An 18,663-nucleotide genomic window follows, 5' to 3' on the forward strand; every position below is an offset into this window, starting at 1 on the left:
TGGCAAATAAAATACTTGAGTATTAATATGACAAATTTAAATAGTACACTATTAGTTTTTAAGTTGCTTATTTAAAACCTTTTGAAGAACTACTGCCAGTAATAGGCAAATGGGAAAATGGAGTTGTGTGACATACAGTAACTTTAATCAAGTTAGTGTATATTGGAGTTTTATTTCATAAGAATTAGTTATATTTTGTGAGTCTTCCTACAAATACTAGTATATCAGGGAAGCCATTTACTCACTTCGTATCAGGAAGCCAATCAATAGTATTTGATGGTGGAAAGATTAATTATTTCATCTTTTAGATTAAGAATACACAAAGAGCTGGGATGTTATATTGTTAAAAAAAATTCCCCTGAAGAAAAAGTAAATTATTGCAGTATACTTTTTAATATATATAATTGGAAACCACCAATCTACAACTGTTATCCCTTTATCTGTCTGTCTATGTATTTCTTGTTCTCTGTGTGTATATATGTGTACACACGTGTGTGTGTATATGGAGAGAGAGAGAGATCTGAACATTTTTATTGTATTGACTGGACAAACAGTTGTCTGAAATGGACCTCCTGCTTAAGTAGGGGGCTAGACTAGAAGATCTCCAAGGTCCCTTCCAGTGTTATTCTATTCTATTCTTTTTCATATTTATATTCATATTTTTCACCTGGTGGAATTTTTAAACAGGCAACATCAGGAAAGATGGTATGTAGAAACTTAGCCAGGATATTTACTATTCAAATTGGCTCTAATTCTTCAAGTAAAATAAACCTGTTGCAATCTTGGCATTATTTTTTTCCTAGTTAAGAACATTTTCCTCTAGTCTAGTCTATGAAGCATCTTTATTCATTTCTAAGAAAATTATTCATTTCTTACTTTGAAAACTGCAGCTCTTATGCAATTGCTGTCAGCTTGAAAAATGTTACCTTGCTACTTAAAGAAAATATCCACAATTTAAGGCAGTTAATAAGCAATTTATAAATTGGTAAGAAATTATGAATGACTTTTATTATTATTATTATTATTATTATTATTATTATTAATTAATTAATTAAATTTGTATGCCCCCCCTCTCCATAGACTCGAGGCGGCTCACAGCAATAATAGAAAACAATGTACAATACAAATCTAATATTAAAACCCCCCTAAAAACCCATAATTTAAAAAACATACACACAACACACCATACATAAACTATATAAGCCTGGGGAAGATATCTCAGTTCCACCATGCCTGACGGCAGAGGTGGATTTTAAGTAGTTTACGAAAGTCAAAGAGGGTGGGGGCAATCCTAATCTCCGGACGGAGCTGGTTCCAGAGGGTCAGGGCCGCCACAGAGAAGGCTCTTCCCCTGGGTCTCGCCAGAGGACATTATTTAGTCCATGGGACCCGGAGAAGGCCAACTCTGTGGGACCTAACTGGTCGCTGGGATTCATGCGGCAGAAGGCGGTCCCAGAGATATTTTGGCTACGTTTGGCCTGTTATATGCTAGCACCTAGAGCAGTGCTGGTGAACCTTTTTTTCCTTGGGTGCCGAAAGCATGTTTGCGTGTGCTGTTGCACACATGCAAGTACCCACACCCATAATTCAATGCCTGGAAATGTTGAAACTGCCCTCCCCGCCCCCCCAAAGGCCTTCTGGAGGCCTGAAACAGCCCATTTCCAACCTCTGGTAAGCCCGGTAGGCCCGTTTTTCACCCTTTCCAGGCTCCAGAAGCTTTTGCTGGAGCCTGAGGAGGACGAAAATGCCCTCTTACCCCCCACCCTCCAGGGACTTTCTCCCAAAGCCTCCTGGTGATCCGAAAATCAGCTGGCTAGCACTCTCATGCACTTTGGAGCTGAGCTAGGGTAATGGCTCACATGCCAGCAAATATGGTTCTGCGTGCCACTTGTGGCACCTGTGCCATAGGTTCGCCATCACTGACTTAGAGGATTGGTTTAACACAAATGTCTATAAAACTTTTAGTTGATTTCTTCTTTTTCTTCTAGTTTGACACAACTTATATCTCTTTGTTCGTATGTGTCATTGGAAAAACTAAATATAAGCAACAACTGCTTACTAGGTAAGTTTACAAGATAAATGGGAAAAAATATTTTCAGTTTCCAATGCCACATTATAAACCATATGTGAGTTTGATTACTAACATGTATATATATATATATATAATATATGAGTACCCAGATTGTGGGGGCAATATGCTGTCTCTGTTAAAAAGTGCTATTGCTAACATGTTGTAAGTCTCCCTGAGTCTAAGGGAAAGGGTGGCATAAAAATTGAATAAATAAATAAAATAAATAATATATGTGTGTGTGTGTGTGTGTGTGTGTGTGTATTGCTCAAAAAAATAAAGGGAACACTCAAAAACACATCCTAGATTTGAATGAATGAATGAATGAAATATTCTCATTGAATACTTTGTTCTGTACAAAGTTGAATGTGCACAACAGCATGTGAAATTGATTGTCAATCAGGGTTGCTTCCTAAGTGGATAGTTTGATTTCACAGAAGTTTGATTTACTTGGAGTTATATTGTGTTGTTTAAGTATTCCCTTTATTTTTTTGAGCAGTGCATATATACATTTTGTGTGTGTGTGTAGGTATATAGGTAGGTGTTCACCCTAGAACAAGGAACACCAGCCTGAAGATGATGAGTGGGACCTCATCGAAACGTCACCAGAAATTTCCAAATTCTACACGGGAAGAAACCCGAATATACCAAGACCGTCATACCTGTACCCATGAAAATCTACGAAAACAAATATACATATACATATGCATATACATATACATATATATATTCATAGATTTTCATGGGTACAGGTAAATTACAGGTCTTAGCGTGTAAGTTTCAGAGATTCCTGGCGATGTTTCGATGAGGTCCCACTCATCATCTTCAGGCTGGTGCTTTCGGCTTTGTGCTAGGGTGACTTTGTTTGAAAGCACCAGCCTGAAGATGATGAGTGGGACCTCATTGAAACATTGCCAGGAATGAAACTTACAGGAGAGGAAACCTGAATATGCCAAGACCTTCATATACATATACATACATACACACACACATGCATACACACACACACATACACTGCTCAAAAAAAAAGGGAACACTTAACACAATATAACTCCAAGTAAATCAAACTTCTGTGAAATCAAACTGTCTACTTAGGAAGCAACACTTAATTGACAATATCACATGTTCTTGTACACATTCAATTTTGTACAGAACATTCAATGAGAATATTTCATTCATTCAGATATCTAGGATGTGTCACCTGAGTGTTCCCTTAAGCTTATTTTTCTATTTCCATTTATTTAAAATTCAGTTTGCAGCCAGAATCATATGTTGTTCATTTTTTAACAGTGAACATTCCTCTTAGCTTTAACCATGGTGGAGGTTTACTTTACTGGTATCCTTAGTTTATGACCATTTATTTAATGGTCATTTGAAGTTAAGGCCTTGGAAAGAGTGCTTTAGGGCCTATAAAGCACTTCCAGCCATCATAAAACATTGTGGTGTTTCCACATTACGGCTTCTTGAGCATTTGACAACTGGCTTGCTTTTATGAACAGCTGCAACATTCTGCAGTCATGTGATTGTGATTTGTGATTTTTTTTAATGGTTCTAACAAGACAGCCATTTAAGAGAATGGATTTGTTTAATAACTTACAACCACATGATTTCTTAACCTCCACCATAAAAACAGTCAAAAAATTGGGACAAACATCAGGTCTAGTTGTGTGGGTGCCTCAACTTATGACTACAATGAATTACAGTCCAAAATTTTGGGTCCAGTTGTGATTTAAAATTAGTATTCTAGAATGTCTAATATTTATAGTTAAGAGGATTTGAGCCAAGGTTTTAATACTTTTTAACTCTATTTTTACTAATGGTTCTTGTATATTGTGAATTATAATTATGTAAGTGAAATTTAATATTGTTTAAGAATATTTTAAAAGTAGAAGAAAGTATTCTGATTATTCCATACTTTATTCTTCACCCCTTAATCATCTTAAAATATATGTTATTGTTCAGCTTAGAAGGCGGTTCCTTGTATTTCTGAGTTTAATTATCCATTCTGGTATAGATTGAATAATGTGGGGTTTTGTGTGTTTTTTTTGTGTGTATTATCTAAATTTCAAACTTGATGAATGATGTGTCAGTTGAGGAAAGAGTCTGAAGGGGCAACATTCAGTATTTCAAAGCATTTATATACAATTATGATGCCAACATATTTTAAAGAGGAGACCATATAATGGAATGTTAAATTTGGAATAGAAAATATCCCAAATTAGGATCTTGAATCCTCCAATGTCATTTATTACATTTTGAACTTTGACCAAAATGGTTCCAATGATTGCAGTGTTATTGTAGAGTACAGTACACTACATTAAAATTTAGGGATTTCATTTCATTATCCTTTAAAGACACTTAAAAGTATGCTCCTAGATGTAAAGATTTCATTGTATTCAGTATTTGATAGTTATTTGCTGTGATCCCTGTTAATATATTTATATTTATAATTATTGATATTTGTTTTGTTCTTAACAAATGCAGACCTGAAGACTCTCATTCAATGCCTTGACAGTTGTGATAGCCTAAGAGAACTATCCCTACTTGGAAATCCTCTTCTTCAAGAAGACAACTGGAGGTAAATACATAAGAGAAACTGGGTATGAGATATAAACATGTGGATAGCTTTGTTATATAACATTTAATAATATTATTATTGATATATTAATAGAACAATATTGGTTTATTTAATTTCTATTAATATTCCAATAATGGATTACATTGTAGGATAAACACTGAGAAAGTCTTTTCATCTTCCAAAATATTTTCACTTGTTGGATGTTTTATAGAAGTAGATTTGATCAGGGTTTTCAAACTTTTTCAAGTCCTGGAATCTGTTAGTTAAAAGATAATAACCCTCAGAATCTTTATTTCCAAAATGGCAGCCATGATTCTTTTTCACAGGAAAATAAGCCCTGCCTTTTCACCAATACGTTAGAAAAATTGCTCTGCTTCCCCCTTACTCTGTTTGAGTAAATGGGTTTTTTTTCATCCATAGTCATTCAAAAAATCTCATCAAATTCTCCTGGAACTTTAAGATTCCACATAACAGTTTAAATAAAAGGGAAATAATTAGAAGAAGATAACAGTAAAAACATGATGATCTGATGTCGCAAAAACCTTTTTCTAGAGAGGTTTAGGGTAAAACATGAATTTAAGGTAAATATATAAGGTATATAGCAATCTGTTAACAGTTATGATTGGTTATAGTAATTATCACATACCAAGTTGTCCTGTAGGATGGATGTAATATCAGTTACTCTGAAATGAGCATTCTTTAATGACAAATCAGCAATGTTTAGTGTCCATTTTTTCTTATTGATTTCAATGGGAATGAGTTCATCCTGTTTCAGCACTCTATCACTGGCAGCATAAAATAATTCTGAAGTATTAATGAGGGCAGATTAATTCACATTATTCTTATAATTTACAATTTCTGGAGATAGTTTAGAATTACCAACATGTGCATACTTAAGAAAAGGCAAGGGCTTTGCTTTACATTTGTTTTGTTTGTTAGTTGGCTATATTAAATAATGGTAGATTACATGGAATTATTTACATTTCTCTCTTTAGAAACTACATCTGCTTATTATTATCAGAATTCATATTTGTGTTATTTTGCTTCCATACTGATTATATTTTATTCTTTTCTGAAAGTTGGGACAACTTATGTTTGACCTGTGTTGTGATTAGGAGGATATTTTAAACAAATTGGGTTCAAATTGTATTAAATATATATAACAAATTTTAATTTCTATTGGATTTCTATACATTTATTTTGTTTTGTTTCCTAACCTTTTAAAATATACTATTTTAATCCTATTTTCCATATTCTATTCATGGATTTCTTCATAGTTGGATGTTCATTTTTTTCCAGTTCAGCTTAATATGCTTCTAAGGTTTCTTAATACACTCATAATAGTTTCACGCTGCTATATTTAAATTTACTTTAGCTCAGTCTGATATGATATTTGTCCAACATAATCTTGGATTGGAATAATCATACATTTGTCTTTTTCAACATTCATATTTATTTTCTACCTTTGTGTTTCTTTTGGGGGGGAGGAGGGAGGGGAGGATGCTATGCTAAATTGTAGAAGATAGAATGTTGGAAGTAGAAATTAACTCACTTTGAGTTTTTAAAGACTTAAAAAACTTGTATTTGTATTCTGTCTAGTTCAGTATTAACTGGTAAGATTGAAATATAAATTGTCAGATGATTAGCAGCCTTAAGTACCCTACAAATTGTATTTAAATGGAAGCATTAGTAATCATAGATAGAATCTATTCTTAATAATTTGTCTTCTATCCTGTTCTTGTTTATTTTCATTTCATTTCTCAAATAATTCAAAGTTCTTTGTGGGTTTTGGGGTTGTTGTTTTTTTGGCAGCTGGATTGGGTTTTTGCCATTTTCCTCATTTAGCTTTACAGTTTGTTTATACTTATGCTTCCAAGCTTTTTGGATTATTTTTCCATTATCTCTTTTCCCCATTGAGCTTGGCTAACATAGTTTTCTATTTTTCTAAATCTATTTTTCTAAACTTAGTCATTTTAGCTATACATATGTGCTTAGGAATTTAATCATTGATTGCAAAGTTAGAAAATATTAAATAAAGCTTGAAAGCCTTTAAACCATGAGATCAAAAATCCTTCTCCTTTAAATACTGCTAATTTCTTGCAAGTAACTAAAGAGAGAAAGAGAAGGATTTTTAAAAATTGGTGCATTGTTCTTAATTTAATGTATTTTTAATTGACTCTTGAAATTCCAGAGTCATCAAGGTTCCTCCCACACTACTTGGCCATTTGAGCTTTCATGATCAGAGAAAGATTAATTTATCTAATGGGATACTATAAAGTATGGATTTGTTGAATTCAGCATTGACAATAACTGCAAGCAATATGTTTCAATGAACTTTACATAACCCCCTGATACCAACAAAGGAATTACTTATAAAAATTCCCAATTGGTTTCTTACTTTCATGTCCAGCCAGTGATAACACTGAAGAAGTTGAAGTACTGAGAATCACTTTTTGGAAATTAAACCCTAAGATCTGTTTGAGCATTCCTAAGGGGAATATGTTTCATTGCAGTAATGATTAATAGAACTTCTTAAGTGACAGAATATTCACCAGGAAGTTTTCACTAAATGAAATATTGATTCAGCCCTCACTAGCAGAAACCCAGCTGGAAAAACTAGATCTAACATCCCATGGCTCTAAAAAACCATGGTTTCCAACATTAATCAACTTGATATGGCACTTTTTGAATATCTCATTATTCAACATTGTCTCCAATATCTCCAAACAGCATATTCACAGTTATTCATGTAACATTGCCATCTGACCTGTATGCACTCGTGAAAAGGAAATGCAGATTTTAGATTTTTTTTCTTTCGATTTAATTTGGAATTATGATTCTAATGATATATATTGAAACAAGATATTTGAGTCAGCCAAAATTTGAATCCATCATGTTAATTTTGTGGGGCTTAAATATTTGCTTGGTTTTTTATTCAAGTATTTTGAATTCTTGACCAGATTTTGTCTAAATTTTCTTTGATAATTGATTGTGAAACTTGGCATAAGAGTCTATTCAAGCTAGCCTGGAGATAAAAAAAGGTTCAGTTCAAGAAAATATTCCCTAATCTGTAAGTCTTTTCCATATTGGACTGAATTGCAGGTTTTTTCCATTTCCTTTTTTTGGATGGCATTTTGCTGTTGACACTGTTAAGAAGATTGTTTTTACTTAATCCTTACAGAATCATCATTGGAAATAGTTCTCTATAGACCATCAAATGCAACTCACATTGTATCGTCTGTAGGAATCCTATGTAAAATATCCTCAACAAATGGCTAACTAATGTCTGTTTGAACATATCTATCAAGGGAAGTCCACCATCTCCTTAGTTAATTGGTTCCATTATGTGTTTTTGCTATGAGGAAAATCTTCAACTGTTTTCCTTTAACTTTAGACATTATCCCATTTCCTGCAATCTGAGATGATAGAGAACATATTGTATCTTTCTTCTGTGTTACATCCCTTCAGTTACCTGATATGCAAAAATCTCATAAATAAACAAGGTTTATTTAATAAGTGGAGTAGCTCCAACATCAAGGTGCCAGTATCAACTGGAGAAGCAACCATTAATAGCAGTATTTAACTCCATTGTGCCTTTCCTTTTGAAATGCTAAATTCTGTATAGTTAAGACATTGTTGCCTTTATGCTTTGAGGTTGCAGTCATAGATTTTCTATGTACCATGCTTCCTAAGATAACTTGTGCTAAAGTTATGGTTTCTGTCTCATTTTAAAGATGCTCCTTACTCAAAAATTTGCCCACTTTGAAAATACTTAATGATGAAAATGTAAGTTGTTGTGCAGAAAATATTTATGAAAAAATCTCAAAATCAGAAACATTTGCAGCATTTTGTCAAGCTCAGATTCAAGAAATTGTATCACTACACAAAAAAGCTACAACTAGATTGTAAGTATTTACAATTAATTTCAACAAATTAACTTGTTTTTTGTTCCTTGATGCTTATTATGCTTAATAGGGTCATTCTTTGTCAAGTGGACCAGGTGAAATAGAAGCCTTATTTGAAAAGAAATCATCACAAAAACAACATATATGATATATAAAAACATGCTTTTTCTAACGAAATAAAAATGAAGTTGATTGAAGGTGAGAAAACAAAGAGCTCTGTTTTCTCACCTTCAATCATCTACATTTTTATTTCATTAGAAATAGAATGTTTTTTATATCATATATGTTGTTTTTATATCATATATGCTGCAAAAATCAGTCACCTGGTCCTCTTGACAAAGAATGACCCAACATATACATTGGAATAACAATATGGTAGACAAGTGATGAAAGTCTATTTTAAATGTTCATTGATTAATGGCTTCTGATATCTTTTAGAAATCTGATCAGATGAAATACCCTTCATGAGCTTACATGAAATGAAGTAATCTTTCTTCATTTCTACTGTTTTATGTTCACCAATTAATTAGAATTAATTACACGGGTATTTTATTAAAGATTCCTAATGAAGGCTTGTGCAATCTGAATTGCACAAATGTAGAAGAGTCCTAGATATTGGAAAATAGATGGATTGTATCAGTAATTTTTTTCTAATATCTGGTAGTCAACTGTTTATTTGGATCTAGTAACCCTATTGAAGGAGCTTAGTTAGGGCTAATCAGTGTGTAGGACAAAAGTAATATATGAAATAATGCAAAATAGTATGATATTATCAGGAGGTTGTGAGTTCGATCTTAGGTAGAGACAGATATAGAGTCTCCTGCTTGGGCAGGAGTTTAGACTGGATGACCGGCAAGGTCCCTTCCAACTCTGTTAATTTGTTAATATATATTGCATTTTATAGGTATGAAATACCTATATGTTCAATTATATAATTGTAACTGTACTGTGTCTATATAGACCACACATGGGCAAATGTACAAGCTGAATAAAAACAGAAGCTGAATAATTTTTGAAAAATCCATAAAGTACCTTCTTAAAACATTTCAGTCATCTTGTAATATCTTCATTCCGCATAATAATCATAGCTATAGATGGCAGAAGCAATGGCTGTGAGGGTCAGGAGGAAGAACTGCTAGCAAGACAACAGTCAGATAAAGGGAGCCTGAGCCTCAGGAAAGAATGTAATATTTATGTATTTATTTATTTTATTTATTAGATTTGTATGCTGCCCCTCTCCGTAGACTCGGGGCGGCTCACAGCAACAATATGAATAAGCATCTCAAACAAGCCCATTAGTTCATAAAAAGATAAATGGAGAGGGAGGAAAACTTATTCCATTACTAAAGTTTACAATGAAAACAGTGCTGACTTACTTGGCATTGGGTTCCTAATCTGCTCTGTCTTGAAGAGCTGACAGTAGTAGATTTGAATTTCAATAAAGGCGGTGTTTTTTACGTGACAGTTTGGTAATAAGAAGCTACCAATGTTGTTTAATTTTACTATTTTTCTTGAGATCATGTCTGTGATATGTTGTACAAGAACTGCTAGGATTCTTTTTAAAAAAAATGAGTTTTATAGTAGAATATGTGTGTTAATTGCAAATTATTGTTGTAAATATATTGTATTTGGAAATTATTCAAAAATGTGACCAAGATTATTTGCTTGGGTTGTTGTTGTTGTTTAAACTTTTTAAATTGTTCTTAAAGAATTTAGCAAAGATTAAGGCTGTGATCCTAAATAAACAGCAAAATATGGATGTGTATATGTAAATGAAATGTGCTCACTGCTTTGATTTATATAGTATATGTAAAGGGCAGGATATCTATATCTATCTATCTATCTATCTATCTATCTATCTATCTATCTATCTATCTATCTCTACATACCTACCTACCTATCTCTGCCTGCCTGCCTACCTACCTACCTACCTACCTACCTACCTATCTATCTACAGTGGTACCTCTACTTGCGAACTTAATTTATTCCGTGACCAGGTTTTTAAGTAGAAAAGTTTGTAAGAATAAGCAATTTTTCCCATAAGAATCAATGTAAAAGCAAATAATGTGTGCAATTGGGGAAACCATAGGGAGGGTGGAGGCCCTGTTTCCTCCCAGGAGATTCCTAGAGAGGTCCCATGGAGGCTTTTCCCCACCTTTTCTGGCCCTGTTTCCTCCCAGGAGATTCCTAGAGAGGCCCCGGGAGGCTTTTCCCTGCCTTTTCTGGCCCTGTTTCCTCCCAGGAGATTCCTAGAGAGGCCCCACAGAGGCTTCTCCCCGCCTTTTCTGGCCCTGTTTCCTCCCAGGAGATTCCTAGAGAGGCCCCGGGAGGCTTTTCCCTGCCTTTTCTGGTTACAGCTTGAGAGGCTTGGGTTTGTAAGGCAAAAAATTCCTGAACACCCAGTTCTTATCTAGAAAAGTTTGTAAAGTCTGCGGAGAGGGGCGACATACAAATCTAATAAATAATAATAATAATAATAATAATTTTTAAAAATAGAAGCAATTGTAAGTAGAGGTACTGCTGTATGTATCTGTCTCTGTGTGTGTGTGTGTCTGTCTGTCTGTCTGTCTGTCTATCTATCCTTTCTAAAGATCTTGGATAGATGGATATTGTTATAAACCATAATAATCATAATCTAGATTTTAGAGTTCAAACAGACAAGCACCTGTCTCATAATATCCCAGACTTAATTATTATTGATAAGAAAGACAAAACATCTGTTTGGTGGAAGTTGCAGTACCTGGAAAAAATCACTAAATACAGAGACCTGCAAATAGAAGTAGAATGACTATGGCAAAAAGAAAGCAATGATAATACCAATAATAATAAATGCCTTGGGTACAATCCCAAGATATCTGGAGTAGTCCTGAACCCCAATGGCATTGACATAATCACCATCAGGCAAATGCAAAAGCAGTTTTACCTGAAACAGGTGTGAGAATACTTTTAACTTCACCAAACATCTGCCAATCCCAGGTCTTTGGGAAAGATGCAATAGGTGGATAAAAATGTCAAAGCCAGTATAAACATCTTGCTGATTATGCAACAATATTAATAATTGTCTTCCATAGGGTGCAATGAGATTTTTCCTTCTAGAAAGAGTCTATAAGATTGTAGTCTTTATATTATATTCCTAAAGAACAATATGAAATTTCACAAACATTTTGCTGTTTGACATTTCATTAAGTAAATGAGGCCCTGTAGATACAACCTGAAGTAAGTAAACTGCAGCATATAATCATAGCCATGTTTATTAAGTCATTTTTATAACAGAGGTGAATAGCTAAATTGGGATGTTCCATCCTGATTTCACATAAAGTGAGCTTGCTCTTCTTTAAGAATTATATGCTTTTTAAAATTATTCAGATCTAATAAAGATCTGTCAGTTAATCTTCCGACACCTACCTGAAAACAGCTATGCAAAAATGTACTTCTGTTTCAGTGTTTTGGCTTTCAACAGGCCTTGTACAGAGGATTGAAAGTAAAAGACCCTAATGGAAGTTGAAACCCTTTTAAAAAGTCACAGTTTAAACAGGTGAAAATGACATTAAAAGCTTATAAAAGGAATTGAAACTAAAGAAATATAAACATTAAAACTCTTTATGAAGTTTAAAGGCTTTTTACAAGAGAGAAGGAGCAATAAGAATATGAGAAAATACACCCAGTTATATAGAATTACATAATATTACTGTATTGTTTATTTGTCATGGCTTTTATTCTTGGTAGAGATACAACACACATATGCTCCCTCTGTGTGTCTCTCTTTTTCAATTGAATTTTCTTTTCTGCACAGCATTCTTCTCAGAAGACAATCATTTGTCCTCTCCTAAATTGGAGAACATAATATAGTAGATAGTATTTAAGTTGTTCATGCTAAATGCAGATATGTTGATGTATTTGAAATAAAACAATTATCTAATTAACATAAAATGAATGTGTAACATTTAAATATTATACAATATTTAATGCTCTAATTAAATAATATTGGTACTGAATCAGAACCTTGACTGGACATTAGTGGCACCTAGGAGGGGTGTAAGAAAAAGAATGTCAGACATCAGCAGCATTGTAACATCTCAATGTCTTTTTTCCTATATGTGTTGTGATATCCCATAGATGCCTCAAAGTTGGCAGAATTTCAATGAAGAATTAAATGCCACTTTTAACAGATTGATCCAAAAAGCAAGTTCTTTTCTAGATATTGTCAAAGACTTACTTGCTGGCCCACCAAAAACAGCAACTAATTTGGCTTGTCCAGAATATAAGACTTTATCAGTAAAGCTCCCTAGGTTGAAAAATATTTCACCAAGTTTGTATTTTAAGATTATTGTTGTTGTTGTTGTTGTTGTTGTTGTTAGATATATTTAGAAAAACCGTTAGCTGATTTATATATGTGTGTGTGTGTGTGTGTGCGTGTGTGTGTGTGTGTGTAATGCATTTATACTTTATTAATCTTATAAACCATTTTGGGAGAACAGTATGCCTGAAATAAATAATAAATATGTTTTAACTATTCTTTTTCTAGAGATAAATTTTCTGAAGACTCTTTACAGCTCCAGTGCTGGTATTTAAAAAAACTGATGAAACTTAGTATTGAACATCGTTATGCACATGAGTATGGAGTTCTAAACATTACAAAGACAGAAGAACCAAAGAAACAGGCAGATAATTTGACTCAAGACTTCACACAGAAAAATAACTTCTTTACCTTGAGTGTAAAAGAAAATAAGCAGGACTTGTTGAATATGCCTGAAAGATGGATTACTTCTGGCCATACTCATGCTGAGCCTATTAACTCCTTCATGACAGTTCCAGAAACAGATGAAAATCAAGTATACAGACAAAAGAATACTCAATATTCTACAAATGACAGCGAGGAAAGCAATGCATTAATCAGTCCTAAGAGAAACAAATTCAACAGGCAAATTACAGCCATTGAAAGAGGAAATTACCTTCAACAATTTGACAATTCACAAAAGTAAGATCAAAGGGTCAAAATATTTTATGGAACTATAATTGTATCTCTGTGTAATCTTAAAGCAGACAGTGTCATCACTAAGTACATATACTGCACACCTACTTTGACAGCACATCAGTAACAGAAATATTTGAACAGCACACCATCAGCAAGAAAAAGCAACTACCATGTTGCCTTTGATTCCTTCTCCTTCTCTATTCTGTATAAACATATTAGTTGTTCTAAGAATATGTCTATAAACATTAGATTATGCAGTGCATTGCAAATCATTCCTTCATAAAGCTTATTAGCATAAACAAATCACCTGTTCTTGAAACATTTAGGGAGCTGAATCTCTTGATGTATAGCAGGATGGGGAATTCTGGGAGTAAGTCCGTGTCTTAAACGTGCCAAGATTGAGAAACACTGATGTATAGGACTGTTCCAAAGGCTATTCCTAACATAACCACTTAGTTTTTTTGATGCTCTCAATGAAAGAGAAGTTTATACATGCATACACAAAAACCTAGAGAGTCTTTAAGATCACGTTTCTCTATTTTTTTCCTTCGGTTTCATTCTTCTGTCTCAGTACTACTTAATTCTGTCCCAAAGTATTCTAACAAATAGAAGTCTCTAATCAACTGCTTTCTAATTTATTTTACCCTTTTCTTATAAATATGACATCTGAATGAAATTAACTTTATAAGTGACTGAAAGATTGTTTTGAATTGTTGAGACATTTTCAAAAGAAATGAAATATGAAATTGATATAATTAAAGAAACTGAACAATATTCTGGAATTTTACTCGCACAACAAATTCCAACCCCCAACCTCCAAAATATGTTATATTATAGGACAGTAGATTTATAATTAAATCAGTTATTTTCATATAACTGCCAGATAATGAATTTATCAATTTTAAAGGACTGTCTTCTACACTGTTGGCTGCAAGGATGGCATGAAACTTATTTGTATTAAATCATTTCACTAATTCTGGTTTACTTATTAGTGGAACAAGAAAAACAAATGTTTTTCTTCAGTATTTTCTCTTTATTTTCTGTTTCTCAGTATTTCTTGGTAGTGTATTGCCTCTTGTTTATTTGGTATTTTATTTAAAACATTTTCACAAATATATACATATCCTTACATAAGCTATCTATGGTGAATTTGTGCTGATGTCACAAATCTTACCAATTTTCATAAAACACTGTTTTAGTGAAGATTTAATTAACCTAATTTGAATACCGTTGCATGCTGCTATTAGTCATTCTTCTGCTCCTCAGCCTGAAGGGCTTTCCCTGTTTCTATGACTGCCCCCTTTGTTATAATCCACTCTGAGTCTACGGAGAAGGGCGGCATAGAAATCCAAACAAATAAATAAAATAAAATAAATTCCTGGTAATACCTATACCAAAATGGTGAGTTGTGGGGTTTCACTGTATCCGTTATCTTCCTAAAGTTGCTGGTGATATAAAACTACAGAAATTAATCTAGTTGATTGGTAAAATAACGTTTCTGACAAAGATAATTCATGGGTATTAATTTTGAAGTTTTCTGGATAGTGGGATGGGCTGGAAAGGCTACAATCTATAATCTAATAGTTGTGGGAGAAAATTAATATATTTTTATATGTTTTCTTGCTCAGTGTGATAGTTCATGACTGAAGAATTGTACAGCAATTGTGAAAATGTTTTGGGTATATTTTGACAATACCTTTTAAATTATGTGACAATTTCTCAAGATTTATTAAGAAAAGGGTCCGATTTATTATTGCTGGTGCATGCCAGTTGCTTTATGTTAAATCTGAAATTAAAGTCCACTTATGTCAGTATTATCTCTACTGATTAACAGCAACACTCCAAATTTTTCAAATGAATATTTTTCCTCATCCATCTAGAAAGGCCAGGGGAGACAGCATGCATAAAACAACACCAATAATCTTTTGCTTATTTATTTATTTATTTATTTTAATTGAACATTCTGTAGATGAATAGATCTTTTCAAATGAGGATAGGAAGAAATGGCTGCATGTGGTCAAGATTCAGAGATTACTTAGTTGTTCAGGCATGTTTCAGGCATGACTTCCAATTAGATAATGTAACTTTTTCATACTTGAATTCAATATTGCACAAGTACTCCTGGAATGTAAGGTTTGTTTCCATAATTAAATATTTGAACCTGGCTGCACATTAAAAACTAATCTGATGGTGATAATATCTAAGGCTTTCTGTTAATTCTTATGAGTGAACATTACATATAAAGCAGCTCTACCAAAATAGAGTGAACTAATTTTGAGAAAAATATACACTAGTCTACTTCCCCCCAACCCCAGTACATAAACCTATTTCGCCAATAGCTAAAACATCCCAATGCTAAAAATCAAGGAAGATGTTTAAATCTTAAAATGCAATCCATTATCAGCCATAGGCAAACTGCTATTTAATTCAAATCAAACAAATCCTCCTGATCAGTGAAAATGTGGTATTTTGCTGTCTCCTTGTCTAAGCATATACATCTTTTGGGGAGTATAAGGTGACCGGAGTAAAGGACGCTTCTTAGTTTGGGTAAGATAATAGGAAAATTCTGCCTACCAGGTATTCATCTGGCTAGTCCTTAGCCTAGTCAGCTTCAACACACTCGTTCGCTCACTTTTTTTGAGGTTGGGGGTGGTGGGAGATAAGCTTCAGCACATTCTTTCACTCGCTGGTTTTGAGGTTAGGGGTGGTTGGGGCTATGCTTTTAAAGCACTGCTGATTGTCAGATGAAGTAGCAATTAGAAAAGCAGGCAAAGCGCAGAAGATGGCTTAGCTCATGTTTTGGCTGAAAAACAGCTTCAAAAGCACAGCTGATCCTTGGAGGGAGCTTCAGAGAGCACCCACTAAAGCAGGCAAAGCAGGGAAGGAATAAGAGCAGGCAGCAGCTATTCTAGTTAGACATTTTGAGCACCACGCAAGTGTTTGGAGCTCAAAAATGCAAGCCATTGTCAGTGGCAATCTCTGCAGCCAAAAAGATCATGCACTGAGGCCGAAGGGTAGGGGCCAGTGAATGGGTGGGGCTACATTCGTAATATAAGATACACCCAAATTTTCAGCCTCTTATACTCTCAAAAATATGATGCATAGATTACCCCCGAATTCTACTTTATAGGTAACATACAAAATATTCTGGCACATTCTAACAGGAATTTTTGAAAATATTTTCTAGTGGGCCACTCAGCTCATCTGGGATGGATAGGGCACAGATTTGCAGTCAGATATTTCCTAAACTTTAAACATTATGAACTATTTTAACTTTCCTTCCTTTGGTTTAGTGCTTAAGGCATCAGGTTAGAAAGCATAAGTTTTAGTCTCATCTTAGGTACAAAGAGCTAGGTGAGTTTGTGTCATTTCTCTCATCCTAGGAGGGTGGCAAGAAGAAACCATTTCCCCAAAATGTCATGTAAATAATTAACATTGACTTGAAAAGAAAAAAATGATCCAATCAGAGAGCCTGAGTTGCATTTGAACACATTGTTGCATTTTATGCTGCTGTAAACTGTGAAAAGGAAAGATTGGCCTTTTCAGAATTTTTCAGTTTCAGTGAGTACATTCTATGCATGTTCTTATTGATATTGAGGCAGCAGGTTATTGCAAATGCTATTTACTGAGTGGTGCAAAAATATATGTTGTATCCTGGAATGGCTACCTTGTAACGCTGTAAATAGTTTGTTCCTCTTTTCCAGCGCTGTCTGAGCCCAAGCAGGAAGTCGCTCCTGATTGGCTCAGACGCGGCCGGCTCTCGCTTTGGCGGGAACCGCAAAAGTATAAAAGAAGCGGTTTCTCCCTGCAGAGCCAGTCGGTACTCGCTGAACTGTCACTTTACCTTGCTGAGCTGTCACTTGTTCTCTGAGCTGAATAAAAGTACCGATTGCTCAAAACCCTGTCTCTGGGTCTACTTCACTGGCGACGAACGAACGGAAGAACTTCGCGTGCAACATGGACAAAATCCAGATCGGCCAGGCTCCAGAACTCTTCGATTCCGAGAAAATGACATGGGACGAGTACATGGCCACCTTCGAGATATTCCTCGAGGCGGCGGGAATGCAGGACGCCGGAGCCGATCGCAGACGGGCTATTTTTCTCAACTACTGCGGCGCAGAGATCCGTAGACTTGCCCAAACTCTCACCGAGCCAGAACAAGCAAGAGCCACAGCGTGGGACGTCCTTCAACAGAAACTAGCGAGCCATTTTAAACCAACCAGACCAGCCATGGTTTACCGGCATCAATTTCACATGATGGCTCAGAGAGAAACCGAGTCAATCAGCCAATTCACAACGCGGCTTCGAACGGTACTTGCTCAATGCAAGTTTCAAGACCCGGAAGCTCGCCTTACCGACGCCTTGGTTTTCGGCATGAAGAGCAACTCGGTGAGAAACAAACTCCTCACCGAAGAAGAGCCGACGCTACAAACCGTAATTAAATTAGCACAAACCGCGGAAGCAGCCGACGCAGCGGCAAGAGAATTAAAGGAGCACGGAAGGCGAGAAATCATTGCCAAAATCAACGCCGAGTCTCCCAGCGCCGAGGGAACAGACGACCTCAGCCAGCCGACTAGAAACGGGGACAACTGCCTCCTCCTGCAAGACCAGCCGAGACATCCTAGAGCTACTCACCCAGCCCCCTGCGCGGGCTGCCGGGGAAATCACCAGCGCCATCGATGCCCCTTCCGAGACGCTACTTGCCACCGTTGCAACCGGAGAGGCCACATCGCCATCGCATGCAGAGCAACGGCACCAGAAGAAACGTTTGCCACACAACAATACCAGCGACCTCAAAACCAACCCCCCCAATCGCGAGAAAGGAGACCGTTCCGCAGCTCGGGTCAAAGGAACTACTCAAGCGCTAACCGCGACTACAATAGAGGTAACTCTAAATTTTCCGTGAATAACACGGCAACCAAAAAGGGGGCTAAAATTGTTATCTCATTGTTACTAAATAACCAGCCTTGCTCAATGGAGCTGGATACGGGCTCGAGATATACCATCATGCCCTGGGAAAAATTTAAACTATACATGCCTAATGTGTCTAAGGCTGACTTAACTCAAACCTCATTGGTGATCAGAGACTTCCAAGGGGGGGTAATCTCGGTCCTGGGAACAGCAAATGTACCTATTG

General features: G+C 35.2%; 1 protein-coding gene across 3 annotated transcripts in view; it reads left to right on the forward strand.

The window, feature by feature from the left end:
- LRRIQ1 (leucine rich repeats and IQ motif containing 1) overlaps positions 1–18,663 on the forward strand; it is a 128,714-nt gene that overhangs the window by 41,266 nt on the left and 68,785 nt on the right. For all 3 annotated transcript variants that reach the window (XM_070755776.1, XM_070755774.1, XM_070755775.1), the window contains exons 13-16: positions 1,989–2,062; positions 4,553–4,646; positions 8,381–8,551; positions 13,077–13,529. In XM_070755776.1, the coding sequence (XP_070611877.1) occupies positions 1,989–2,062; positions 4,553–4,646; positions 8,381–8,551; positions 13,077–13,529 (792 nt within the window). The remainder of the gene's footprint in view (positions 1–1,988; positions 2,063–4,552; positions 4,647–8,380; positions 8,552–13,076; positions 13,530–18,663) is intronic.

Source organism: Erythrolamprus reginae, chromosome 6, assembly GCF_031021105.1.
Source record: "Erythrolamprus reginae isolate rEryReg1 chromosome 6, rEryReg1.hap1, whole genome shotgun sequence".
Lineage (NCBI taxonomy): Eukaryota > Metazoa > Chordata > Lepidosauria > Squamata > Dipsadidae > Erythrolamprus > Erythrolamprus reginae.